Source organism: Pogoniulus pusillus, chromosome 4, assembly GCF_015220805.1.
Source record: "Pogoniulus pusillus isolate bPogPus1 chromosome 4, bPogPus1.pri, whole genome shotgun sequence".
In the NCBI taxonomy this organism is placed as follows: domain Eukaryota; kingdom Metazoa; phylum Chordata; class Aves; order Piciformes; family Lybiidae; genus Pogoniulus; species Pogoniulus pusillus.
In genome coordinates this window covers 16,256,992-16,284,846 of record NC_087267.1, presented here as the reverse complement: position 1 = coordinate 16,284,846, position 27,855 = coordinate 16,256,992, and the positions used below count along the sequence as shown (strand labels likewise).

At 44.7% G+C, this 27,855-nt stretch overlaps 1 protein-coding gene across 1 annotated transcript in view; it reads left to right on the top strand.

The window, feature by feature from the left end:
* PPM1H (protein phosphatase, Mg2+/Mn2+ dependent 1H) overlaps positions 1-27,855 on the top strand; it is a 165,007-nt gene that overhangs the window by 69,792 nt on the left and 67,360 nt on the right. Inside the window, exons 2-4 of the mRNA XM_064142247.1 lie at positions 12,325-12,493; positions 20,064-20,408; positions 25,904-26,016. Coding sequence (XP_063998317.1) covers positions 12,325-12,493; positions 20,064-20,408; positions 25,904-26,016 — 627 coding nt within the window. The remainder of the gene's footprint in view (positions 1-12,324; positions 12,494-20,063; positions 20,409-25,903; positions 26,017-27,855) is intronic.

The following is a 27,855-nucleotide window of genomic DNA, read 5'->3' as shown; positions in this document are numbered from 1 at the left end:
TTCATCAGTGAACTTCCATGATCACCCTTTAAGACTATGGAAGTCACATGTGATAAAAGGGCTCAGAACAAAATACAGTCACTCTCATGATGTACATAGTGTATGTCTGAGTTTGAAGAGTTGCTGATCTTAAATATGCACTATTTATATAAAGAAGTATTATTTGAAGAACTTTCAGAGCACCTTCTTTCTGTATACCATGGAAAGAAGTTCAGACCCCTTTATCTATTGAGGAGGAGGAAAAGATGTAAGACAGTGGAAATTAGACTGGTAAGACATTGGTCAACAGTAAGTTGTTTGTCTTCATCTTCTGGGTCTCTTGCTTTTCTTTTTCACCAAGTTTTGAAGAGACAGTGAGAGTTGCTTCAAAGCAGGTGATGAGCAGTCTCTGCTCTGCAGTTTGCATCCTCTGCAATTTCACTGTCCTTTGTGGGAGAGAAATTGTTATTTTCTTATTGTGCCAATTGCTTTACTTCTTGCAACCTCTTCTCACCCCATGCTGATAGCCAGTAAAGAAGTGAGGCAAGAGAATTTGACAGTTAATTTTGCCAGCTGTGGCTGAGACTGCTCAGCCCTGAAGTGAGATCATGCTTAACCGTGTTTATGTCCCACTGGTCTGACTCAGCATCTGCTCTGGGCTTACTCTCCACTGCTTTTCTTATGTAACACCCACAAGCTAATTGTCAGAAAGAGCTGCTCATCCCTGTGTAGTGATCACAAAGCTTGCTCCATTACTATGACCTACAACTCTCTCACTTCTTGTAATCAGAATTCCATCCTTTTTGGAAAGTGCAGCTGGATATGTCCTGCTAAGCTGTCAGCCCATGGCTTGGATGGCAGCACTGTGTGCTGGGTTAGGAACTGGCTGGAGGGCCGAGCCCAGAGAGTGGTGGTGAATGGTGCCACATCCAGCTGGCAGCTGTCACTAGTGGTGTCCCTCAGGGATCAGTGCTGGGCCCCATCCTCTTTAGCGTCTTCATAGATGATCTGGATGAGGGCATCGAGTCAGTCATCAGCAAGCTTGCAGATGACACCAAGCAGGGGGCAGATGTGACTGAGTTGGAAGGCAGAAGGGCTCTGCAGTGAGACCTTGACCGCCTGCACAGATGGGCAGAGTCCAATGGGATGGCATTCAATAGCTCCAAGTGCAGGGTGCTGCACTTTGGCCACAACAACCCCATGCAGAGATACAGGCTGGGGTCGGAGTGGCTGGAGAGCAGCCAGACAGAGAGGGATCTGGGGGTGCTGATTGATACCCACCTGAACATGAGCCAGCAGTGTGCCCAGGTGGCCAGGAGAGCCAGTGGCATCCTGGCCTGCATCAGGAATGGTGTGGTCAGCAGGAGCAGGGAGGTCATTCTGCCCCTGTACTCTGCACTGGTTAGACCTCACCTTGAGTACTGTGTTCAGTTCTGGGCCCCCCCAGTTTAGGAAGGACATTGAGATGCTTGAGCGTGTCTAGAGAAGGGTGATGAGGCTGGTGAGAGGCCTTGAGCACAGCCCTACGAGGAGAGGCTGAGGGAGCTGGGATTGTTTAGCCTGGAGAAGAGGAGGCTCAGGGGTGACCTTATTGCTGTCTACAACTACCTGAGGGGAGGTTCTAGCCAGGAGGAGGTTGCTCTCTTCTCTCAGGTGGCCAGTGCCAGAACAAGAGGACACAGCCTCAGGCTGTGCCAGGGGAGATTTAGGCTGGAGGTGAGGAGAAAGTTCTTCACTGAGAGAGTCATTGGACACTGGAATGGGCTGCCTGGGGAGGTGGTGGAGTCGCCGTCCCTGGAGCTGTTCAAGGCAGGATTGGACGTGGCACTTGGTGCCATGGTCTAGCCTTGAGCTCTGTGGTAAAGGGTTGGACTTGATGATCTGTGAGGTTTCTTCCAACCTTGATGATAGTGTGATACTGTGTGATACTGCGATAGCAATTTGGAAAGCACGTGCAAATAATGTCAGAATGGACTACCCTTCCAAGATGCCATATGCTTCAGTCCAAAGACAAGCTGTGTTACCAGCTTATGTTCATTCACACTGAACTTTGGGCAGAAACTTTTAGGACTTTTTTCTGTCATTATTTTTCATCTCTTTAAGTTCAGTTTTCTACTTTGGAGTCTTGCTTATTTAATCCCCTATTTAGTCCTTAGAACCTTGGCAAGTGTAGTATCTTTTTGGTGGGTCCTAAATTAAACTTGGCCTAGTATATCAGTGCCATTGCTGATACAAGGAGACATGTTTTCACAGTGCAGCACTGCAAGACTTGTCTTTATGGCTAAACACTTATTTTTCTCCTCACTTAAAAAAATTCAACTTCATGGGCTTTGAGAATTGATCCAGGGATGGCTTCAATTTATGTCTACAGTGGACAATATCTAGTGGGTATTTTGATTTTGGAGCAATGTGACAGAGTAATGAATGAACAAAACTGTTTAGTCTGCTTGAAAAGCTGCCTTTCATCTGTGGGAGGAGGTGAAGAGCTAGGAGGAAATATCTTTCAAGTCTCTTCTCAGTGCAGAAATAAATCTTGTGTGGTTGAAGGAGGGAAAACAGCCACCTACATGGAAATCTAAGACTATAAATGAGATGTCACAGAAAAAAAGCAGTGACATCCACTCACAAGCTAATCTTTTGGGGTGGGGGAGAAGGGGTGGGTGAGAGAGAAGAAAAGCCAGCAATGCTTGTAGAAAAGATTTTTTTTTATCATATATTTAATCATCATTCTAAGACTGATGAAATTTAAAAAGCAAAACTGTAGGCACATATTTTTTGTTGTTTATAGGCATGTTCTTCATCTGGGTTACTTTCTTTGTTATTAGTTGGGCTGGATGCAAGCTCATGATGATACAGTTGAGAGGTAGCATGTGTGTGCCACAGCTAGAATGAGAAAGAAGGCTGGTTGTAGCTCTTCTGAGCAGCTGGAGCCTGCTAGGCTGATGGTAGAATATAAAAAGTTCTCTGCTGCCTAATGAATTAGTTTGTTCGGTGTCAAAACAACTGCAGATGCTTGCTTGCCACTCTGAACCCCCAGCCTTAAATGGAACATAGCAATAAACCATGACCTGCACATAGAATCACAAAATCATGGAAACATTCAGGTTGGAAAAGACCCTCAGGATCACCAAATCCAACCAATAACCCTACCTTATAAGGTTCACCTAAACTGTATCCCCAAGCACCACATCCAAACAACCTTTAAACACATCCAGGGTTGGTGACTCCACCACCTCCCTGGGCATCACATTCCAATGCTTGACCACTCTTGCCCTGAAAAAATGTTTCCTAATGTCCGGTTTAAACCTACCCAGTCACAGCTTGAGGCCATTCTCTCTTCTACCTCTAATTACCTGTAAGAAGAGACCCCCACCAATCTCTCCACAATGTCCTTTCAGGTAGCTGTAGACAGTGATGAGGTCTCCCCTCAGCCTCCTCTTTTTTTCAAACTAAACAGGCCAAGCTCTTTCAATTATTCCTCAACAGATTTATTCTCCAGGCCCTTCCCCAGGTTTGTTGCACTCCTTTGCATTCACTTCAGCACCTCCACATCTCTCTTGTATTGTGGTGCCCAAAACTGAACACAGTACTTGAGGTGTAGCCTCACCAGAGCCAAGTACATGGGGACAATCACCCCCCTGCTCCTGCTGGACACAGCATTTATTATGGGTATATCTGCTTTTGTCTATCTTCTTGTTTCTAACCCTTAAAGAGGAGCTTTTACCTTTGCACTGGGGGTTAACAAATTGAAGTTTTTGTAGATCAAGCGAGAGCAGTTTTCCCAAATAAAGACATCTTGCCAGACATCAGACAAGCAACTCTCCTTCACCTTAGCTAACGGACTCTGGTTTAATTTTCTGTTGAGGGTTACATTTCCCAATGCAGACCACAGAGTCTGACATTGGAATGTCAAAATACTCCTGAAGTGTTGCAGAGAAGGAGACAGACACCTCAATTTGCATGCAAGGCAGATTCATTGGGGTAATTTTTTGTCGCTGTTGATCTGAGAAGGTGGGGTAAGTGATAGGTGTTTTTAGAGCAGGACATTTTGTAATTATCCTTTTTTTTCCCAGTTTGTGATCAGCAGGAAGGTTGGTAATATGGTTATTTCAGAAACTTTATTTGCCAGTGTCATGGGTTGGATTTGCAACCCAACAAATCCGGAAATTTACTCTCCAGAGTAAATTTATCACACTCACTCAGAATTTTGGAAGTTAAATGAAATGATGTTTACAAACATAGTCTAAGTATAAAAGTTTAAAGTAAAGCAATAAACATGTATAAGGTGTATTTACCTATTATTTACAGTTCAATAACAACACAATACCTTCTTGTACTTCTTGTACTTGTATTTCAGCTCTCTCCCCACCCCAGACACAGAGGTTCAGGGAGCTGTAATACAGCCACCCCTCCATCTCTGCCTCCCCCTCCTCCTTGTACCTCTTGCAAATCCAAACAAGAATATCAGCATGCAAGGTCATGGAGCAGAGAAGCGAGAGGCAAAGCAGAAGGCAGCCAGAGAGAGGGAGCAAGCTCATACTGCAAAGCATATTCATCAGGCCAACAGAATTAGATAAAGTTACTTTGCACTATTCTGTGTCCAATCCCTGAAATCCTTTATCCTTTTAACTGGAATTCTCTGGAAAAACTTGTTCTTATTTACAACTAAGATACTAGGTTAGGGCACTAGCCCTCACCTGTAACAGACAGAATTGCAGAAAGTCACTTCTATCCACAGTAAATAAACGACCTCAGCAGCTGCCCTTGGTTGTCGTTGCTTACTTCTTGTGATTATTGAGTACAACCAGAATTTCCTAGAAAAGGAATTGTTTACTTCTACAATGAGTGGTTTTGCCTTTTGATACTGTTGGTAACCTGGAAACTGACAACTGAGAAAAATGGAACATGCTCAGAGTTGTATAGTTGAATAAATGCTTAAGATTTGGTGTTTGCTCATTAGATAAATGGTGGAGTTAGAAAAGTTTTGGGTTTGTGATAGAAACTTAAAGTTGGCTTTTTGGCTTTTTTTAAAGGCACGTGTTATTTTCACACAGTATCACAGTATCACCAAGGTTGGAAGAGACCTCATAGATCATCAAGTCCAACCCTTTACCACAGGTAGCTGTAGACAGCAATAAGGTCACCCCTGAGCCTTCTCTTCTCCAGGCTAAACAACCCCAGCTCCCTCAGCCTCTCCTCATAGGGCTGTGCTCAAGGCCTCTCACCAGCCTCGTCGCCCTTCTCTGGACACACTCAAGCATCTCAATGTCCCTCCTAAACTGGAGGGCCCAGAACTGAACACAGTACTCAAGGTGTGGTCTAACCAGTGCAGAGTACAGGGGCAGAATGACCTCCCTGCTCCTGCTGACCACACCATTCCTGATGCAGGCCAGGATGCCATTGGCTCTCTTGGCTACCTGGGCACACTGCTGGCTCATGTTCAGGCGGGTATCAATCAGCACCCCCAGATCCCTCTCTGTCTGGCTGCTCTCCAGCCACTCCGACCCCAGCCTGTATCTCTGCATGGGGTTGTTGTGGCCAAAGTGCAGCACCCTGCACTTGGAGCTATTGAACCCCATCCCATTGGACTCTGCCCATCTGTCCAGGCGGTCAAGGTCCCACTGCAGAGCCCTTCTGCCCTCCAACCCAGCCATTTCTGCCCCCAGCTTGGTGTCATCTGCAAACTTGCTGATGACTGACTCCATGCCCTCATCCAGATCATCTATGAAGATGTTAAAGAGGATGGGGCCCAGCACAGATCCCTGAGGGACACCACTAGTGACAGCCGCCAGCTGGATGTGGCACCATTCACCACCACTCTCTGGGTCCGGCCCTCCAGCCAGTTCCTAACCCAGCACAGAGTGTTGCCATCCAAGCCATGAGCTGACAGCTTAGCCAGCAGTTTGCTGTGGGGCACAGTGTCAAAGGCCTTGCTGAAGTCCAGATAGACCACATCCACAGGCCTCCCCACATCCACCAAGCGGGTCACCTGATCATAGAAGGAGATCAGGTTAGAAAGGCAGGATCTGCCCTTCCTAAACCCATGCTGGCTGGACCTGAGCTCTTTGCCATCCCTCAGATGTGCTCTTATCACCCCCAAGATAACCTGTTCCATCAGTTTCCCTGGCACTGAGGTCAGGCTGACAGGTCTGTAGTTCCCAGGTTCCTCCATCTGACCCTTCTTGTGGATGGGGACCACATTGGCCATTTTCCAGTCTCCTGGGACCTCTGCAGTGAGCCAGGACTGCTGGAAAATGATGGAGAGCGGCTTGGCCAGCTCAGCTGCCAGCTCTCTCAGCACCCTGGGATGGATCCCATCTGGTCCCATGGACTTGTGGGTGTCCAGATGGCTCAGCAGGTCCTGAACTAATTCTTCATGAATTTCCAGGGGAACACACTGCTCCCCGACCCCATCCCCCAGTTCAAGAGGCCACTTGCCCTGAACTCCTCCCTCCTTGCTGTTGAAAACTGAGGTGAAGAAGGCATTCAGGACCTCAGCCTTTTCTTTGTCATCAGTTATAGTGTTCCCCTCCCGGTCCAATAAGGAGTGGAGGCTCTTCTTGCCCTTCTTTTTAGCATTGATAAATTTATAAAAGTGCTTTTTGTTATCTTTCACGGAAGTGGCAGCCTAAGTTCTAGCTGGGCCTTAGCCTCTCTAATTTTTCTCCTGCATAATCTGGCTACCTCCTTAAACACGTCAGGAGAAGCCTTCCCCTCCTTCCAGAGGTGATTTTGAAGCAGGTAACTTGTTTGCAGGGCTTTTCTTAGAGTATTGTTTATATCTTAAGGGACTTTCAGCTTTTTGTTTCAGCAGGGCTGGAGTATTTCCTGCTATGACTGCCTCCTCACCAACAAATGCAGGTTGATGCACTTGCCCCTTTCTCTGCACCACTTCCTTTTTAGAAACATTTTTCAGTATTTTGATGTTTCAGTGTCCAGTGCTGCACAGACAAAATACATAGTCTTGTCCATAGCCTGTGTGGTACAAATATAGTGCCCAGTGCTTTGCTTTGGAAGTCTTGTGTAGAACATCTTGACTCTCACAGTAAGTCTTAAAAACAGAGGTGGGACTGGGAATGCTCTCCACTACTGCAGAGAAGAGCTGTGCCTTGCTGGGAGAGAAGCAGACAGGATTTGTGGTGTTCTCCCATGGTCACAAGTAGTTGTCAATTACCCCACAGAGAGCTAAATGGAGGGTCAGTCCCTGGTTACAGGCTTTATTTAGCTCTGAGCAGTTCCCATGCTTCTCGTGGTGCAGTATAACTCTCTGAGTTCTTGTTTTCATTGCAGACTGCTGCTGTTGTGGATAATTCAGGATTTCTGCCAAGCTCTTTACCTGTTGCTTTTATCTAGGTCTGTTGCATACAAAATTTTGCTAGAGTTGTGAATTTAACAAATGCAAGTGTTGGTCAACTACTTGATTTTTTTTTTCCCCAGAATTTGGGATCTAGATCAGGGTAAAACTCCCTTCCAACAGCACTGCTAAGAACTTTTGCTGAAGCAAATAGAAGTTAATGTAATCTCAACAAGCATGATACAGGGAGGAGTGAAGCAACCACAGAGTTCCTTGTACTGATATTGACATGAAAATTAGAGAGCTGAATAGAACTGTTTCAAAAGACTTGAGCAATTTTGTTGTGGGATTTTTTGGTGATGCTGTTTTTTTTTTTTCTTGTATTGTCAAAACTAATTTTGGACTTGTCCAGGAGAATGTTTTGCTTCTTTTAAGATAAACTTAGAACTTTGTAATCGGTGACTTCAGCACAGGAGTTTGAGCTCTGCTTGCTGAATGAAGAATAGAAGCACAGTGTGACCTACGTTTCCATTCAGCTGGATGGGATTTGGGGTCTCGTGAGATACCAGCAGGGTGCTAATTGTGAGCCAAACCAAACTATCTGGCACCTACCTGAAGGATTTGCTTTTAGCTGTGTGTGTCAGAGATTAGTCTGATCAAGTACTGAAGTGACCAAGAAGGATGATACAAGTTCCTCAAGTGTGCCCAAGCCCCACCACCTCACTGTGCAGGCTTCAGTAAGCTCCTGTTTGCAAAGTAAAGTGTATTTTTACTAGCACCATTATACCATGAACTAAACCTCAGGATTGTCATTAAGTATAGGAGCAACATGTATTCAATACAATAGGGACAGCTAACAATGTAAAGAGGAACATCTCATCCAAATTAGATGCATTCTTTGGGCTGAACTTGATAAAAGAGTAGATAGAACATAAACAAGTAATGGAGAAGACAAGGGAAGGGATGGGAAGGATCCTGATTATGTCTATCTAATCAATTCATTGAGGAATTATGGGGAGGGAAAACAAAAGCAAGAATCCCCTTGAAAACATGTCTCAGAGAGAATTATACCAGACTCAGTCCTTTTTTAATTACATTTTCTCTCCATTTTATTAATTGCAGAACAACTCAATGGTTGGAGGTTTGGTTTTTGTTTTGGTGAGAGAGAGGTGTGTGTTTCTTTAAAATCATGTGTGAGGAAGTTATGTTTTGTCTCATTTCATTCACTTTAGTGGAGGATAACATATATATTTCAAGGCAGGCAGCAGAAAAGATATGAAGGGGAATTGAAAATCTTAGGAAGCTGAGGCACTTCCTCTCTGGAAGGAGGAGGATGGTTGGTTTTTCCATGCAAATTTTCAGGGATGTGATTAAGAGTTACTTTTTGGAGATAGGAATATCTTGTTTGTTCTGCTTTGTTATTTGTATAAGCAGCTTTGATGTCTTTTTTTTATCCTGATAAGTTACAATATGGGGAAGCAAGGAGAAAAGACAACAGTGAAATCGGCATTGGAGAGATGGTTGAAAGAATATCCTCAAGGAGAGATTTAAGCAGCTGCAGAGAGAAAAGGATTTCAAAAGGCAGCAGATGTTTGAAGCTCAGTAGAAGATGTTACCAGCTTTGGTGGTAGTCATTGGGCACCAACACAGCTCAAGATTTGAGCTGGGCTCCACTGCAGCCCTATTCCAAAGTTGGGATGTGAGAGAAGAGTGCAAATGTTAGGAGAGAGGCAGCTTTGAACACCTGGACTGAAGGGAACATATGCTGACATCCAACCCCTTACTTCTCAAAATTCAATCTTGCCGGATTTCTTTTAACCATATTCTCTTCTAGCCAGGTGCTTGGTACACTGGTTCAGCTCCAGGTGTTTCATGACAGCTGACTGCCAAGCTGATCTGTTAGCTCACTTTGTTCTTCTAGCCTTTGAGATGTATTTGATGCCTTGACAAATTTTCTTGGCAACAGCTTTGTAAAATGATATCTCACTGTGCCTAACTTAATGAGGTACTAAACATCAGAATATCTCCTACCATTCAAGTCCTGAAATCTATCGCTAAGCATATAAACTAATATTTGAGTGGTTATCGTAGGTAATAACAGTTGGAAGTACAGAAGTGATTTTTTTTTCTTCTAAACAGAATTGCAAGCAGCTAACATCAGCATTAAGGAGACTGATCAGCTAAACTGAATGGTAATCAGCTCTTCGTATGGCAAAATTGCAGGTTTAATGCTGCTGCAGTATTTTAATCACACTTGGAGCATTTCATGCTGAAGAAGTGTTGGTCAGCTGATTTAAGTTTTTTGACATTTGTGCATCTCCCCCGTTTCTGAGTATATGCTTCCATTTTCCTCAGTCTGTCAAGATGATGTCGAGTTTTCAGACTGGAAAAAGCTTATCCCATCTCGGTGTTTGTTCTCTAGTTGCTCAAAGGTTAGGCACTACAGGGGGTGAGTGATTAAACTGCTCACAGGTGCTTTGCAGCTAGATCCTCTTTTGTCAGTGCTCTGTATGTTTCACACAGAGATCCACAGCTGATGTTTGTTTACAAGAAATGCTTGCGAGCAACTGGGGGTGTTGTGGTAGAGATGTCAGACTGCAGCGTATGACATTTGGCACTGTAAGGAAACTTCCACTTTCTGAAGGCAGTTAATTGTAGTGGATGTACTTTTTCTTAGACCATTTTTTTCTAATCAGAAGCAGGAATACACATTTGCCTGTCACAGTATCATGTTTCTCTTTAAAAGTCAAAAGAATATTTTGCCCTTAAGCAAGGCTAGCACAGAACTGACATTTCATCAAGAGCAGACAAGTTGGGGCAGAGTCCCATGCAAGCTTTCTGTCAACGTTTGGGTTTATTTGAATAACTTCTAGCAAACATTTTCCAGTTATGTAAAACTTTCCTAGTGACAAGTTCAAGACATACCTGACTTCTTGATCTCTAATGTTTTCATTACAGTATTGTGCCTTCAAGGTGTTTGACCTTCTGGAGAGGTAGCAGTTATTTTTAAAGACATTGTGTGCCTGATATGTGAAACTCTGTGTTCATGCAGTAATGGGAATGCTGTCCCTGACTAGCAGCCAACTTGTTAGGTGCTTTAAGCTTCATAGTGGAGAGAAGTGGTTAGATAGTGCTTGTGGAAGGAGGCATCCTCACCTCAAAAGCATGGTCCTGGCTTGCACAAGTTTGTTTTCTTCTTCCTCTGAACCTAGGACTGTCAAAGCACATGTCTTACTGAATACCATGTCAGGCAATGCCAAATTTATGGTTTGTGACACGGTTCTCACATAGAAAGTAGAAAAATGTGTTTGAACTTGACTGTTCTGAGCTGGGTGATACTAACTACAATATCTCATACAATGCAAACTTCTGATTAGGCTCAAATACTGATGGTGGAATAGCTGTTATTTTAGCTTCATCACGGACAGAAGGAAGATATGCAGTTATGGTTCAAGCCTCAGGGTCCTCTTGGCTATCTGAAGCTTGTACTGAGCTCTTAGTGCTGCATGCCTGCAGCTCTTGGGGCCAGTCTGCTTTCTGCATGGCAGTTAGCACAGATGTGAATGTTTGTGGGGTTTGGAGGTGTGTGTGGGGGGGTTGTGTTGTTCTGCAGTGTTAAGGGAGTGTATTTAATATACATGTCTCTGCTGTGATACTAGCAAGCTTGACTTGCATGTTAAAATATAAGTCAAAGCCTTTCCTTCTTATTTTTGTCACATCATTTCAAAGATACACCCTTTAAGCAGAACAACAGCAGCTGCCTATTTTTCTGTGCCTTTAGCAGTAGCAGCTTTGTAGATTTATAGCAGATATTTTGTTTGTGGAAGACTCAGAACTTGACAGAATGCATTAGCCAACAGATTGGTTATCCACCGTAGCAGAGATTCTGGCAGGTAGAAAGCCAACAGGGGATCTCATGTTTCAACTAGAAGAATAAGTGTTATCAGCCTTGACCATCAAATAGTCCCTTTAAAGGAAAGTAAGAGATGCCTTAGGATAGAAAGTGTTCATGATACTACTGGATCTTGCTCAGTTCTGTGAACAGTGCTTGTGGTGCCACATGTAGGTATGTGGAAACAATCAAAAATGCACTTGTGTGTGTGTAAGAAAGTTGGGAGTATTAATTCAGCTGATGTTCAGCAAAGAGGAACCTAATGAGGTTCAACAAGGATAACTGCAGTGTCCTGCACCTGGGAAGCAATAATAAACTGCACCAGTACAGGTTAAGAGATGATCTGGTAGAGAGCAGCCCTGTGGAAAAGGACCTGGGAGTCCTAGTGGACAAGAAGTTCTTCATGGGACAGCAATGTGTCCTTGCGACCAAGAAGGCCAATGGGATCCTGGGGTGTATTAAGAAGAGTGTGTCCAGTAGATTGAGGGAGGTTTTCTGCCACCTCTACTCTACCTTAGTGAGGCCCCACCTGGAATATTGCATCCACTTCTGGGCTCCTCAGTTCGAGAGAGACAGGAATCTACTGGAGAGAGTTCAATGGAGGGCTAAGAGGGTAATGAAGGAACTGCAGCACTGTCTTATGAGGAAAGGCTGAGAACCTTGGGGTGGTTTAATCTGGAGAGGAGAAGACTAAGATGTGATCTAATAAATATATAGAAATATCTGAGGGCTGGGTGTCAGGAAGGAAGGGACAGGCTGTGCTCACTTGTGCCCTGTGATGGGACAAGGGGCAGTGGAACATCCTGTGCTGTAGTTTCCATCCACCTCAATATGAAGAACTTCTTTACTGTGAGAGTGACAGAGCACTGGAAGAGGCTCCTCAGGGAGACTGCGGAGTCTCCTCTGGAGACTTTCACGACTCATCTGGATGCATTTCTGTGTGACTTACACTAGCAGGGAGGTTGGACTTGAAGATTTCCAGAGGTCACTTCTAACCCCTAACATCCTGTGGTCTTGTGATTTGCAGTACTGGGCTATGGTTCTGTATATCCTGAGTCACACGGGAGGTGTGCAGATGGAGGCTTTGGTGCTTTGCTAACTTGGACATGTTCCTTCTTTTCTTTTTTTTTTTTTTTTTGTTGTTGTTGTTTTGCCTTAGGGTAATAAATGCAGGGAAGAGCACGCACAATGAAGATCAAGCCAGCTGTGAAGTCCTCTTTGTCAAGAAGAAAGCGGGAGGTGCTAATTCTACACCAAACAAGAATTCTTCAACAAAGCGGAGGTCATCATTGCCTAATGGAGAAGGTCTCCAGCTAAAAGACAATTCAGTAAGCACACTTCTGTACCTTGTCAGTGGAGAAGTACGAAGTAAATATAAAAGGATATGGCAAAGTGACACTGAAAGATGTTTACTTAGTGTTCGCTATAGTTTCAGTTGCCTTTTGGTAATTATCTCTGCTTAAATATAGAACATTGAACTGTGTTTTCTTAGCTTTAGTGCCTGATTCCTTTATTCCCTGAATTGAAAAATGCTTTTTGCATCTAAAATGTTTTAGTTTAATAATGGCTTTGTCCCTGTCCTATTGCTTCTATTGCTCTCTTCGTTTTGACCACCATCATCTAGAGAAGAACAATTGGTCACTGCAAGTATTCTGCCTAGAGCCTCAGTTTTGCTTTCATTACTCTGCTGAGTGACATAGAAATGTCATCTAACAGGATTTCCTGCCTTCCACAGTATATCTACTAAGAATACTCATAGGATTTTCCTTTTTTGAAAATATATATTTTCCTGAGACATTTACTGCTGCAGATTGCTGTGAGTTTAATGGCTGTGGTTGTGTCCAGTGATAGCCACTGTAGGCATCGCAGTATCACCATTTATATAGTCACATAACTTTGTTAATGATCTGACAATCATTTGGGGGGCCTATGCAGGTAGGGTAAGCTCATCCAGCACACTGAATTTAGTCATTTTTGCAGACTGTGGCTTCTGTCTTTGTGTGGAGAGTGGTGTACATCATGCATTTGTCTACTCACATTCATCTGCTGTTCTTCATCTGTCTCATTTCCTAACTGGCACATTACTTCATCCTTAAGAAGGAGCTCAGGCACCAGCAGTGATTGACAGTGTGTGTTACATTCAGACATTCAGCCTCTCCCTTTCAAGCCTCTTGGGAAAAGAAAAACATTTTTATTTCAATTCTTCCATTCAGTTTTCTATTTCTGACATATTTTGAACAGAAATGAGCATAATGTCTGAAGTGAGGATGTGTATAGTGTGGTGTACTGTTTTCATGCTACTTACCACGATCTTTATATGTTGTCTTCATAAAGACAGATTTTTCTACAAGACACCTGAATAAGCACTACAGCACTCATTATTTACCTGTGTAAAACCTCTTCTACTATGCCATTAGACCACAACTTGTGAATTTCAATTGGTAATGTATTTTCCCCCAAACAGCCAGCATATTTCTGGAGAAAGTTATCTACTAGAGGGCACTCTTACACCAGCAATTAGTAGAACTTTTCCCTTGGTATATATATATATATATATATATATATATATATATATATTATTTTTTGCTGTTTGAGTAGGTCTAAAAAGGAAAATAAAGATCTGCAAGTTTCTATAATTTGCCATACTTTTATGTTTTCATATTTTATATACTGTGAACTGTAAAAATGTGTTTTACCCTTGCATAGCATTGTTAGCAAGTATCTTTTTAAGGAGTCTATGGGTTTAATGTTAAGCGTGGCGAGGATGCAAGTTACCTCTGTATCAATAGATAGAGAAACACAGGGATGAGAAGACACTCAGGGAGTGGTATCATTTTGTCCCTACAAGTATTTAGTAAAAAAGCCCAAGGCAGAATACTGTGAATTCCTCAGTAGGGAATCCAAATTGAACACACAATCCAAAATTGTGCCTGAGTGGTGAAGCAACTTGTAGAAATACTGAAGGAGGAAGAGACAAGGAAGCAGCTTATTGAGTATTTTTCTGATGAGAGGACAGTTTTCTTCTGTCCTTGTTTACTTTGTGAAGTGTGGAGTGCAAGGGAAATAAGAACTGAAACCTAAACTGTGGGCTGATTCAATGGAGTCATAGAATCACAGAATCAGCCAGGTTGGAAGAGACCTCCAAGATCATCCAGTCCAACCTAGCACCCAGCCCTAGCCAGTCAACCAGACCATGGCACTAAGTGCCTCAGCCAGGCTTTGCTTCAACACCCCCAGGGACGGTGACTCCACCACCTCCCTGGGCAGCCCATTCCAATGCCAATCACTCTTTGTGAAGAACTTCCTCCTAACATCCAGCCTGTACTTCCCCCAGCACAACTTGAGGCTGTGTCCCCTTGTTCTGTTGCTGGTTGCCTGGGAGAAGAGGCCACCAACCACCTGGCTGCAACCTCCCTTCAGGTAGTTGTAGACAGCAATGAGGTCAGCCCTGTGCAGCCTGGAGGAAGCTCAGGGGTGACCTCATTGCTGTCTACAACTACCTCAAGGGACATTGTAGCCAGGTGAGGGTTGGTCTCTTCTCCCAGGCAAGCAGCAACAGAACAAGAAGACACAGTCTCAAGTTGTGCTGAGAGAGGCACAGGCTGGATGTTAGGAGGAAGTTCTTCACAGAGAGAGTGATTGGCATTGGAATGGGCTGCCCAGGGAGGTGGTGGAGGCACCGTCCCTGGAGGTGTTGAAGCAAAGCCTGGCTGAGGCACTCAGTGCCATGGTCTGGTTGACTGGCTAGGGCTGGGTGCTAGGTTGGCCTGGATGATCTTGGAGGTCTCTTCCAGCCTGGATGATTCTGTGATTCATTTCAGAGAGTGAGAATGAAAATACTGTACACTGCTCGGGAGCTTAAAGAGAGATTCTGTTTACTAGTGCCTACGTGCAAGAGGCAGTCAGGTAAATGACTGCATCCACAAGCTAAACCCAGTCTATTGGAGTGAAAACCATCAGGAGTCCTCCACCCATTCCGCTCCCGGCAGGCCTGAGAGTAGGCCGTACCTGCTCCCCCCGATCTTAGGCCCAGAAGGCCTCAGCAGGCCGCGTGCTGCAGCTGAAAACGCCCTGCCAGCTGGGAGCCGCCTCCACACACAGACCATGAGGTAAAGGCGTGAAGGGAGAAGGGGCAGGGAGGGAAAGAGAAAGCAATCCCCCAGGCACTGGCTTGTGAGCTGTAATACCAGAACACAGAACGGAATAACGCTATTACAGCATCCTGGGATGCCCAGATCCATCCCCCCGGGTGGGTCTTGGTCCCTGCAGTTTTCTCAGGCGACCCTGGGACCCCTCACCCTACAACAACATATCAGCAGTAGCCTGAGAGGGCTTTTCTCTGTGGATGGGGTGGCAGCCACCCACCCAGTTCAGACTTCATGAGAACCTCAGGTGCACTCTAATGCATTTCCTAAGTGTAGTCTGCATTTGGCACAGTAGTGGTCAAGTTGGGTTGTGGTTTTCAGGCTAAATCTTCAGTGGCAATATGATTTATTTGTCTGTTTGGAGTTAGCTCCATGAGGAAAACAAATAAAGTAAATCTGAAGGTTTGCAGGGTAGGACCACTGTCCAGTTCACCCAAAAATGTGTGCTTATTGATTGCTGTATATTGCTAAGGCTGCCTTTTTGTTTGTTTTCTATTTATTTATTTTCTTCTTCTCTAGAAAAGCTCCAATTATTTCTCATCTTCTTTTTGTGATTTCTCATCCATGGCTTGACCCAAAACTTTGCATGTCTTAATTGTATTTTGCAATTACATGACCCAGGAGACTTCTGAGCCTTCCTGAAAGCTAGGTCAGCAGTTGAGGAGGCTGAGCCTTATTAAATTTCCTAGTACATTCTAGAAATTAATTGTTAAGGTCAGTGCAGTCAAGGATGTTTACTTTTCATGTATCTGGCAGATATTCATAATGTTGTTAAATCTGATTCCATAAAAGAAAATGTAAAATAAGCACGGTGGTGACTGACCATATGCCTGCTTGAGGGCTCTATCTGGCTGAAAGAACAGTGGCGTCCTGGCTTGTACTGGGCATGTTGTGTCCAGCAGGAGCAGGGAGGTGATTGTGCCCTTGTCCTTGGCTCTGGTGAGGCCACACCTCAAGCGCTGTGTTCAGTTTTGGGCACCTCAATACAAGAGAGATGTGGAGGTGCTGGAGTGAGTGCAGAGGAGGGCAACGAAGCTCAGGAAGGGCCTGGAGAATAAATCTGATGAAGAGCAACTGAAGGAGCTGGGGCTGTTTAGTTTAAAAAAGGGGAGGCTGAGGGGAGACCTCATCACTGTCTACAGCTACCTGAAAGAGCCTTGTGGAGAGGTTGGTGTTGATCTCTTCTCACAGGTAATTAGCGATAGCACAAGAGGGAATGGCCTTAAGCACTAACTGGGTAGGTTTAGACTGGACATTGGGAAAAATGTTTTCAAGGAAGGAGTGGTCAGGCATTGGAATGTGCTGCCCAGAGAGGTGGTTGAGGCACCAGCCCTGGATGTGTTTCAAGGTCATTTGGATGTGGTGCTTGGGTGATGGCTTAGGACGTGCTTGGAACATGGTTTAGGGTGAATATTGTAGAATAAGGATATTGGTTGGACTTGGTGATCTTGATGGTCTCTTCCAACCTGAATGTTTCTGTGATTCTGTGATGTTTGAAAGACTGTTTTTGGTAAAACACTACCAGAGCTAGTAGATACAGATGTCTTATTTTTCGAGAGTCTGCAGAATACTAATCCTTGTGGAAAGAAAGACAACAGCCATGCACACACACACCCCAAAATACGTAATCACTTGCTGGCTACAGGAGTCATTTCAACTGTGGAAGGAAAAGCAAGGACCTCCTTACGTATTTTGTCTCATATCTGTGCTCTGACTGCCAGCTCTTGTTAATTTTCTGAGTTGCTGAGTTATCTGCACCATATAATGAATTGTCATTGAATTGGTATGGTTTGGTGAATTAATTTCTTTCAGAAAAGGAGATGTTTTTATTTGCAGGGTGAGGGGAAAATACTTTTTTCCTCCTTCCGTTTTTAGACAGCGAATAGGTTATTCATGGTTATACTCTCTTTGCTAATTCAAAAGTAAATGAAGCATTGTAGGAATACAAAGAATTCTTTGAGACTAATATGTAGGTTACGATAGTGTCTGCAGATCCCAACTGAGCTTAAGGCCCTAGAACTTCCCTCACTGAATGTGGTAGTCACCTCCTTCGCCTGTATGTACTTCCAATATAGACTACTCGACTACCTAGGGCACTTTTCTGTACTGGATAGGGAGACACAGATTTACTTTGGAATGAGATGAGCGTAGTCTGAAAGTGCTGGGGTTTTTGTTTCTCTAGTTAGCATAAAGGCAGTTTAGACAACTCTCTTGGAGTTGTGCTGTGTAAGTGTTCAAACTTAACTGAACTGGTAGCGAGGTCTCTTCCAGCCCCTAACATTCTGTGATTCTGTTTAAGAATTACTAGTCCAAAAAGGACAAAAATCAGTAAACTGAATCAAAATCAGAATCATCGGCGCTGTTGTGGCCATGCTGTTCTCATGTCAGTGGCAGACAAGGTATACAGCTCAAGCCCATGTGAGCTTCTCTGTCCTAGTTTGTGCTTCCTGTTAGCTTAGAGGAAATAAGTGGTTACAGTTCAAATTCACTTATTGGCCACTGTTCTGGTCTGTTTAAAAGCTTCCTGGTCTCTGATGGAGCTTCATTTGAACCACAAGTTCACATGAGGCTTGTTCAGTGTAGGACATATCCAGGTGTGTTCATAATAACTAGAGTGAATTGTGTTAATAACTGTTCTTCTGAAAAGCTTTAATACAGACTCTGGTGGGGTGTTGATTTGGAAAACCAAAGAAAATTAGTGTATGTTGGGGGACAGGGGTCAAATTTGTTCTTTATTATAAGTTTCTGGTATAGTTTGGGGACAGAGGGAGGGCCATGACAAAATATCTTCATCCTCAAGGGAGGAGGTAAAGTATTTCCATTTCAGCAACCAGCGACAGTATAAGGGGACACAGTCTCAAGCTGTAACAAGGGAAGTTTAGGCTGGATATTAGGAAAAAAATTCTTCACAGAAAGAGTGATTTGCCATTGGAATGGGCTGCCTGGGGAAGTGCTTCTGTCCCTGGAAGTGTTGGAAAAAAGCCTTGACGAGGCACTTAGTGCTGTGATTTAGTTGATTAGGTGGTGCTGAGTAATAGCTTGGACTTGATGATCTCAAAGGTCTTTTTCAACTTGTTTGGAATCTGATTCTGTAATGCCTTTATGCTTTCTGCCCCAAAGGCAGCACATCTCCAAAGCAGTAGCAGGTTTCAAATGACCTGATGATATAACCTGGTGGAGCATTATTCACAGTATATCATGAGGTGGATTTTGGCTAGGAAGTCAAACCCTAAGAGAAGAATGGGAGCAGAAATAGTTGGATATACAACTTCCAGGAGACACAGTGTTGCCATTTTGATTAAGTGGTTCCGCTTTTCAGCTGAACTACTTTCAATTTAGGATACTTCTTGCCTATTGGCAAAATACTTGACATTTTTGCATGAACAACAATCTATTTTTACAAACAGGTTCTTCACTCAGTAATTCTGTTATAGAATCATAGAATCAACAAGGTTGGAAGAGACCTCCAAGATCATCCAGTCCAACCTATCACCCCGCCCTATCCAATCAACTAGACCATGGCACTAAGTGCCTCATCCAGGCTTTTCTTGAACACCTCCAGGGACGATGCCTCCACCACCTCCCTGGGCAGCCCATTCCAATGCCAATCTCTCTCTGTGAAGAACTTCCTCCTAGCATCCAGCCTATACTTCCCCTGGCACAACTTGAGACTGTGTCCCCTTGTGCTATTGCTGGTTACCTGGGAGAAGAGGCCACCCCCCACCTGGCTACAATGCCCCTTCAGGTAGTTGTAGACAGTAATAAGATCACCCCTGAGCCTCCTCTTCTCCAGGCTAAACAACCCTAGCTCCCTCAACCTCTCCTCATAGGATTTGTGCTTAGGCAGAATTTTACAGCCAGCTGTTGTGTGAACTTGGAGAGGTTCTGAGCCCAGAGCAAGCTAGCATGACTGTCAGTCATGCCTTTGGGGGGAAGTTTTAGAACGGTTGTTTGGTGAATCTTCCAGACAGGCTAAGTGGGTGGGTCTGGCTAAAGAGTCACATTCAGAAATACATACATCTGCTGGTTTTTCTACCGTTGTAGGCTGTATCCTGTGTGATCCTTACTGGGGTAAGTGGTCCAGTACTATAGGACAATCCTCTGCATCCCTGGATATTTTTAAAGCCGGACTGGATGTGGCTCTGGGCATCCTGATCCAGTGGAAAGTGTCCCTGCACTCAAGAATCAGGGTGTCATGTGTTGTGTTGTGTGAAATCCTGATCTAGGGTACGGTATCTCTGCTCATGGCAGGGGGTTGAAACTAGAAGATTCTTGTGGTCCCTTCCAACCCTGACTGATTGTATGAAATTTTGGTCTTCATGGTAGTATGTCCATCATTTATCAAGGATGTGGGTTTTTTAATGCTTTTTTGGGGGGATCTGCACCATCATTAGGACATAACCTAGTCTCACAATAGTAGCTGTGCTTGGTCAGTACATGCTGTGACGGCTGTAAGGTAAGAAAGATTGGAAATTCAGCCTTTTTTATTACTTTTTGGGAGGATGTTAAGGAAAAGAAAAAGAGGGGAGGGGGAAATGGTGGCATGGCATAGCAAAAATAAGCATCTCACCTTCTTGCCAGAGCTGTACTAACACAGTGGGTATTTCTCCATTTCAGAGAGAAGGTTACTTCTGGGTATGTTAACTGCGCTTTACCTACTGCCCCTGTGCCAGCGGCTGCTCCATGATCTCACTTGTGGCTGCGTAACAGTAACCATCTCTTTTCCTTCCCTGTCTTCCCCCTGCTTCTTCAGGACGCAGATGGGATCAACCTGTACTACTGGTCCCTGTTTGATGGACATGCTGGGTCAGGGGCAGCTGTGGTTGCTTCCAAACTGCTGCAGCACCATATCCTGGAGCAGCTGCAGGAGATTGTGGACATCCTGAGGAACACAGCTGTCCTACCACCCACCTGCCTGGGAGAGGAACCTGACAACCCGTCTGCCAACACCAGGACGCTGACACGAGCAGCTTCCCTGCGCGGCGGTGTGGGAGCCCCAGGTTCACCCAGCACACCTCCAACACGCTTCTTCACCGAGAAGAAGATCCCACATGAGTGCCTGGTTATTGGGGCCATAGAAAGTGCTTTCAGGGAAATGGTATGTATACTTCAGGGCTCTGAAGTCCTTGTTGCATACATGAGTCACTTGGCCTGGAGAAGATGAACAACACCACAAAAAAAAGTGACATAGTAGTTTGTTGTAATCCCTTGAGGCAAGGGGCATTGGGTGAATGAGGCACAAACCCAGCTGCTGCTCTAGCAGTGGAATTCCAGAAATGCAGAGCAGTAAATCTTGGAAGTCTTCTCAGTATTCCTTTATTACTGCGTTGATGAATCCCTAGTATTACAGGCTCAGAGTCCCACTTACAGATCAAGCAACCAACAAAGTCTTAAGAATCCCTTGCAGAAGATTAGTGATTTTTTTTTTCCCCACTTCTTTTTCATTCTCTCACTTAAACACCATCTAAGTGTGGACAGAATTATTTACAAGTTTCAACAGCTTACCTGGTACATCTCTGTGAGGCAGGAGCTCCATTTTAAGTCTCACACACTGTGGTGGCCATGTCTGTTATTACCAGATTCTTAGAAGTTTGGTGCTCTCTTTTTATTTCTCTTTTCCCTTTTCAGGATAAAAATCCTTATTCCCTCACAGTAGTGGGTTTAAGCACTGGTTGTTATCATGAGGCTGTGTATATGGACTTGTGTTTTACAAAGTGCTGTTGCTCTAACAGCATAACAGCGAAGCCTCTCAGCATTCCTTGCACCACCAACACACCTTGTTCATGTGGCCAAGAGAGCCAATGGCATCCTGGCCTCTATCAGGAACAGTGTGGCTGGTAGGACGAGGGAGGTTATTCTTCCCCTGTACTCAGCACTGGTCAGGCCACACCTTGAGTACTGTGTCCAGTTCTGGGCCCCTCAATTCAAGAGAGATATTGAGGTACTGGAACATGTCCAGAGAAGGGCAACGAAGCTGGTGAGGGGCCTGGAACACAAACCCTATGAGGAGAGGCTGAGGGAGCTGGGGTTGTTTAGCCTGGAGAAGAGGAAGCTCAGGGGGGACCTCATTGCTGTCTACAACTACCTGAAGGGAGGTTGTAGCCAGGTGGGGGTTGGTCTCTTCTGCCAGGCAACCAGCAATAGAACAAGGGGACACAGTCTCAAGTTGTGCCAGGGGAAGTATAGGCTGGATGTTAGGAGGAAGTTGTTGCCAGAGAGAGTGATTGGCATTGGAATGGGCTGCCCAGGGAGGTGGTGGAGGCACCATCCCTGGAGATGTTGAAGAAAAGCCTGGATGAGGCACTTCATGCCGTGGTCTAGTTGACTGGCCAGGGCTGGGTGCTAGGTTGGACTGGATGATCTTGGATGTTTCTTCCAACCTGGTTGATTCTTTGATTCTACCTGGAAGTATACAAATGGGTCATATTAGGTCACATCAAGGACACAGATAAGGAGCAGCAGCACTGGTTCCAATGCCTGTAGTTCATGTTAGTGAGGGTAGCCAGTGTGTGCAGCTCTTGACTGAGGCAGGTTGGGTGTGGGTGGAGTGGGGTAGGAAATACATTTCTGCCATTTCTCAGATTAAATAACCAGTAGAAATAAGGAGGGTTGAAACGGCATTACAGGCATTTTGGTGCCTTTTCGACAGAGGTAAAGCAGATTAAAGAATTAATTTTGTCTTTATGCCTTCTGAAATACGATTTTTGGCGTTCAATAGCTCCAAGTGCAGGGTGCTGCACTTTGGCCACAACAACCCCATGCAGAGATACAGGCTGGGGTCGGAGTGGCTGGAGAGCAGCCAGACAGAGAGGGATCTGGGGGTGCTGATTGATACCCACCTGAACATGAGCCAGCAGTGTGCCCAGGTGGCCAAGAGAGCCAGTGGCATCCTGGCCTGCATCAGGAATGGTGTGGTCAGCAGGAGCAGGGAGGTCATTCTGCCCCCACCTTGAGTCCTGTGTTCAGTTCTGGGCACCCCAGTTTAGGAAGGACATTGAGATGCTTGAGCGTGTCCAGAGAAGGGCGACGAGGCTGGTGAGAGGCCTTGAGCACAGCCCTACAAGGAGAGGCTGAGGGAGCTGGGATTGTTTAGCCTGGAGAAGAGGAGGCTCAGGGGTGACCTTATTGCTGTCTACAACTACCTGAGGGGTGGTTGTGGCCAGGAGGAGGTTGCTCTCTTCTCTCAGGTGGCCAGCACCAGAACAAGAGGACACAGCCTCAAGCTACGCCAGGGGAGATTTAGGCTGGAGGTGAGGAGAAAGTTCTTCACTGAGAGAGTCATTGGACACTGGAATGGGCTGCCCGGGGAGGTGGTGGAGTCCCTGGAGCTGTTCAAGGCAAGATTGGACGTGGCACTTGGTGCCATGCTCTAGCCTTGAGCTCTGTGGTAAAGGGTTGGACTTGATGATCTGTGAGGTCTCTTCCAATCCTAATAATACTGTGATACTGTGATCCCTGATACTGTGTGTCTAGGGAGTGAAGCTACTTTGTGTCACAGCAAGATTGAGGTCCTGGAGGACAGACGTAGATGAAAAATAGCTATTTTACAGTATCACAGTATCACAGTATCACCAAGGTTGGTTGTGGGAAGCGTGCTAACTCGTTGTGACGATGGTAGTGCAAGTGGAATGCACCTCCTTCTGCTTCAGGGTCCTACATTTCTAAATCTTGCCGCCGGATAGAGCTGGCATTCGTTTTCTGTGCCACCATGCCTTGCTGCTGTAATGTTGTCTCCCCTGTAGCACCTGCGACCCAGCGGCCGCGGGGCCGAGGGTCCCAACACGCGTTGGTGGCGCCAGGCGGCAGGGCAAAGTGCCCGTAGCACGGCACGCCGAGACACGCCGGTCCGGTCCCCGCCGCGCCGCGCTGCGCGGCTGGGCTGTGCGGGGCTCTCGCCGGCTCGGCCCCTCCGCAGGGTCTCCACGAGGTGGCACGAGCAAGCCGCTGTCGGGGGTCCGGGAGCCGCCGAGCAGGCTTCGTGGCGTAGTCTCCTTCCTTTTTGGGGTGAGATTGTTAACCATCGTCATTAACTCGTGCTTTTTGCTCTGGGAAGCCCTGGTCTGAGCCTTTGCAAGGCCAGCGCTGGATAGAGGCTTAAGCAGTCAGACGTTGAGTCTGGCTGCACCAGGGCTGGGGGCGCATTTGTAATCGGTGCAGAAAGAGTGCTGCTGTCACCTGCTCTGGAAACGCACCGTGGTGTCTTCTGCAGGCTTTTCTGCATCACTACACTCCCTAACGCAGGGAAGGCAGACTAGGGTGACCAGGACCCCGAAAGCGCTAGGGGACCCTTCAAACCTCAGTGAGGCAACTCTGTTGAACGCCCTGCGCCTACCTGCTGCTACAACGTGTCCTGAAAAGACCGACAGAGCACAGCCTGAGTTAACCGCTTCCTTGGCATGAAACGATTGCCTTTTCAACAGAAAACACAGAAATAATTTTGGAGTTTGCTGGTGTTTTCTTGTTGTTCTTTGTTTTTTTGGGGGGTTGGTTCGTTTGTTTGGGGTTTTTTGTTTGGTGTTTCTTTTTTCTGTCAGAGTCTGCGTGGCACATATTGCCCAGCATTGCTTAGCTCTTCCCCTGTGTGCAGATTACAATGTGGGCATGAGCTGCATGCTACAGAAAAGAGGAGGCAGAAAGGGAAATAAAAATCCCAACAGTTTGCTGTGATTTTTTTTTTTTTTAACCAGGTGGAAGATGAGGAAAGCTTTTTATGCACTCAAACTTTTTCTGGAACGAACCTCTTTATGCCCACAAAGACTTCAGAGGTGTTTTGGTGTTTCTGCCCATGTTTGTGCTCCACTGCTTTCCCAGTATCACTGTTTAAACGTATTTCATTAAAAGCTAATGTCTTTACATCAAAATGAGTTAGTGCTACTGGTGGGCTTTATTTTACTTTGGTTTATTTTCCCACCCTCATAGTTTTTTGGGTAGCTAAGTCTCCCTTCCCTCAAAAAACATAATGTCAAACAAAGTATGTAATGTCAAATTAAACATGGCACTGAATATACTTTGGCAAGACATGGTAGTAAATTCAAGTTCTGCACAATTAGATGGAAGAGCCTGTGAGCAGCAATGATTCAAAAAAATCTGGTACACAGATTAAGTTTAAGTCAGGGAAACTCTGGGAATGAGGCCCTGAGGATTATCCCTTTTCTCTTCTATAATAGATGCTTCTGAATTCTGGTTATTGAAAGAAATACATTTTAATTTAGGCATTCCAGTGCTTGCAAAGTATATATATGACAGAGTTGAAACCAGGTGAGGAATCATACGTTGTTTGAAGGTCTCAGAGGATTCTCTGAAGTGCGAAGATGAAGGTCTTTTAAAATTCCTGGCAGTGTCTGGAAAATCCACTGTAGCATTTGTAAGTTTAAATTATTTTGATGGTTGGGAATGTCTGCTTCCTTTGAACTGTTCTTTTCAGCTTAATTTAAAAATATAGAGAAGCCATGGGGAGGAAAAATCAGCTTCTCTATGGTAAGATTAGATAAAGAGGCATTTATAAAAGGCCTATGTCTGTGACCAAAGGTTTTGCGAGCTTTCTTATTTTTTAATCTTAGTGTTGTCCTTCTGGTCTTCCACCATCACTCCCCACCTCCCAGAAAAAAAAACCCAAACACCAAAACCAACCAACCAAAAAACCTCTTAAAAAAAAAAAAAGGAGGAAAGAAAAAGGAAAAACATAAGTCAATGAAAGTGTGGAGTAAGAGGTAGCAGTATAATATGAATCTCTTTGGCAGCAGAGTACAGTTCCTGTGTGCGACAGATGGCCATGTTGGGCAGCACTGCACATTTCTTGCTATCCCTACCTTGAGCACAAAATGGGACTGGGCCCTATGTACACCAGCTAGTGAGGAGTTACACTGTTTGTGACAGATACCTCTGCCCAGCCTGCTCAGACAGTGTCTGAGTGCTGCTGAACATCCCTGCCGCTGCCCCAGGTCGTCTCCATTGGAAATTTGTAGGGAACAAAGTGAGATTTTCAATCAAACTGCAGCTGTCATGGTTTGCATTTGTTGTGGTGCTTTTTCTCAGATAGATTTAGCTCTAAACTAAAGCTCTAAATCCCATACCCCAAGGCATGGACGATTTGAGCCGTTGTTTCTCGGTGCAAATATGAAAATGGCTGAAGCATAGCACTGTCCATATGCACACACACAGAGACTAACTAACATATTCATAATAACAAGCACATACAAGTAGGCAGGGTTTAGCTGAAAAGATCTGCCAGTGCTTTCAATAACACTGGTAAATGATGCTCCCTGTTTCAACCCAGTACTACCAGGAAAGACCAGTTTGAAATTGAGTTTAATTCTGGGTGCAGAATAGGGTTAAGTTAGTAATTTGTTACATCCTTTGTTACTACTCCAAGCTAAACTAAGAGGCCACTCGGAGTTGCCATTTGTTCCTTGGTGCCCAATGTTTTACAATCTCTTGTCCTGATTCTTCCCAAACAAAGTAGAAGGTACTCCTGCAACAGTGGGACCTGAAGTTGAAGAAATACTCTAATATGTATATTTTTAGGGGACTTTTCATGTTTTAAAACACCAATTGAAATGCTGTCCTGACAAATTTTGTTCTCTTTTCCTGTAGGATTTGCAAATAGAACGAGAGAGGACCGTGTATAATATTTCTGGTGGCTGCACAGCCCTCGTAGTGGTTTATTTATTGGGGAAGCTTTATGTGGCAAACGCTGGTGATAGCAGGTGAGTAAGTATGGTTTCTCCTCCACTATTCTTTCACCCCAAAGTCCCCAGATCTGGTGTTATCAAGTTTCTGAGTTACAAACAGTATCACAAGAGATGCTTTTTCTTGGCTGGACACTTGTGGTAGATTAAAACTATCCCTCGAGCCTGGTTTTAAATTATAAACAAGAAATAGGAAAATTCCAAAGGCATTGAATAGAAAAAATAGTAAAAAGTAAATAAAATAGGAGATTGGATGCAAAAGAAAAATATTAGATAAGTCTATATCATTCCATTAGCTTGCTGGTTTAGTATATAATTTGTTGCTTGAACTGTTCTTCCTTTCCTTTTTTCTCCTTCACTCTGGCTGCTGACTTGTCCCTATGCGTGGATTTGCTGACCTTGGCTGAGACTTCTTGTTATGACTAAGTAGACAGCAGCAGTGGGGCCTAATTTCTCTGTGGGGGGAGAGCTATTCCCTCATTCCAGTGTCCAGAGGGGTGGGGGAACAATTTGAGGGTTTATTGGTGTTCTTTTCTGAATCATAAATAATTGTAAATATATTTTGTACATATACATTGTATTTTATGCTTCTACATTTTAGCTTCCAAACCTTCTGAGCTACTCTGGTGATTTTATTTTGGGGGTAATTTCAACCCACCACAGCACTTCACAGTTCTAACAGAGATTAATGCAAAAAGCAATGGTAGGCTTCCAGTATCTAGTCGAGTGGTGGTTGCAGTTGGTGAAGCTGACAATGCTTCTGGCCCCATGGCAGTCACTGAACAACTTGATGGCTGCAGAGAAGTTGAAAGATGCTAAAGAGCCATTGAAATGGAAGAGATGGATGTGTAGTACAATTTTGTGTTGAACACTGAAAAAATCAATGCATCTGGAACATGTGTACTGATTCAGTAGGAAGTCCTGTAGATCTTGTCCTCATCTGTGATGGTTTGGGTGTTACCCACGCCCCCAAACTTTGGAAATCACCCAGATTAGACTCAGCTGGCTCTGGAAATTTGAATGAAGTTTATTATTTGCAGCTTAACACAATATAGAAGCAGATATTTATAGTATATACCATTATATACAGAAATAGACAAGGTAAATGGTAATACAGAAACATAAGAGCTCTCCCAGAAACCTGAGTCCCCAGGAGGGGCTCCCAACCACCCTTCCACCTTCTCCCACTCCTCAACCTTGTGCCCCAAGGAAAAATGGAGGGTCAGCCAGGGGGGTTAGGAAGCAAAGTGGATTAATCAGAGAGATGGAAGGTGAGATTAGAGAGAACAATGCAGCCCAGAGCTCAGGCAGTGCCTGAACTGCCTTATCTATGTTTATTCTCTTGTTCTTATACCTCTCAGCAAGCCTATGAGTGAAGTAGACATCACCACTGTTTCCCTTTCACAGCCTGTGATCTAATCCTTCTCATCAGAACATTCTAGCTAGCCTCAAATTGGCACATCATCCTTCATCTTAGAAGGCCACCTGGCTCTTGGAGTTTGCTGTGTTGTAAGGTAATAATCTGTAAGCAAATGACTGCTACTCCTGGAAAGGGAGGAGGGGAAGGAGATGGGCTGTCACGGGTTAGGGTTTTTACTGTGCCCTGTTCTAGCTCATGTACCTGTACACGTTTTTAAAACTGAATGCTGTCCTTCAGGAGTTGTTGCTTTGTTATATTTAGAAGATGGATACTTGAAGACTTGTGGTGAGAAGCTTTGTCTTCTGATTTAGCTAAAGCTAGAAACATACTGCAGATCTCTCACTTGCATTCTTTTTCTCTTTCTCACTCTGCCCATACCACCATCAAAGAGAATGAGGTTGTTCTTGCAAGACTTTAGACCTTCACATGTTTGTTTT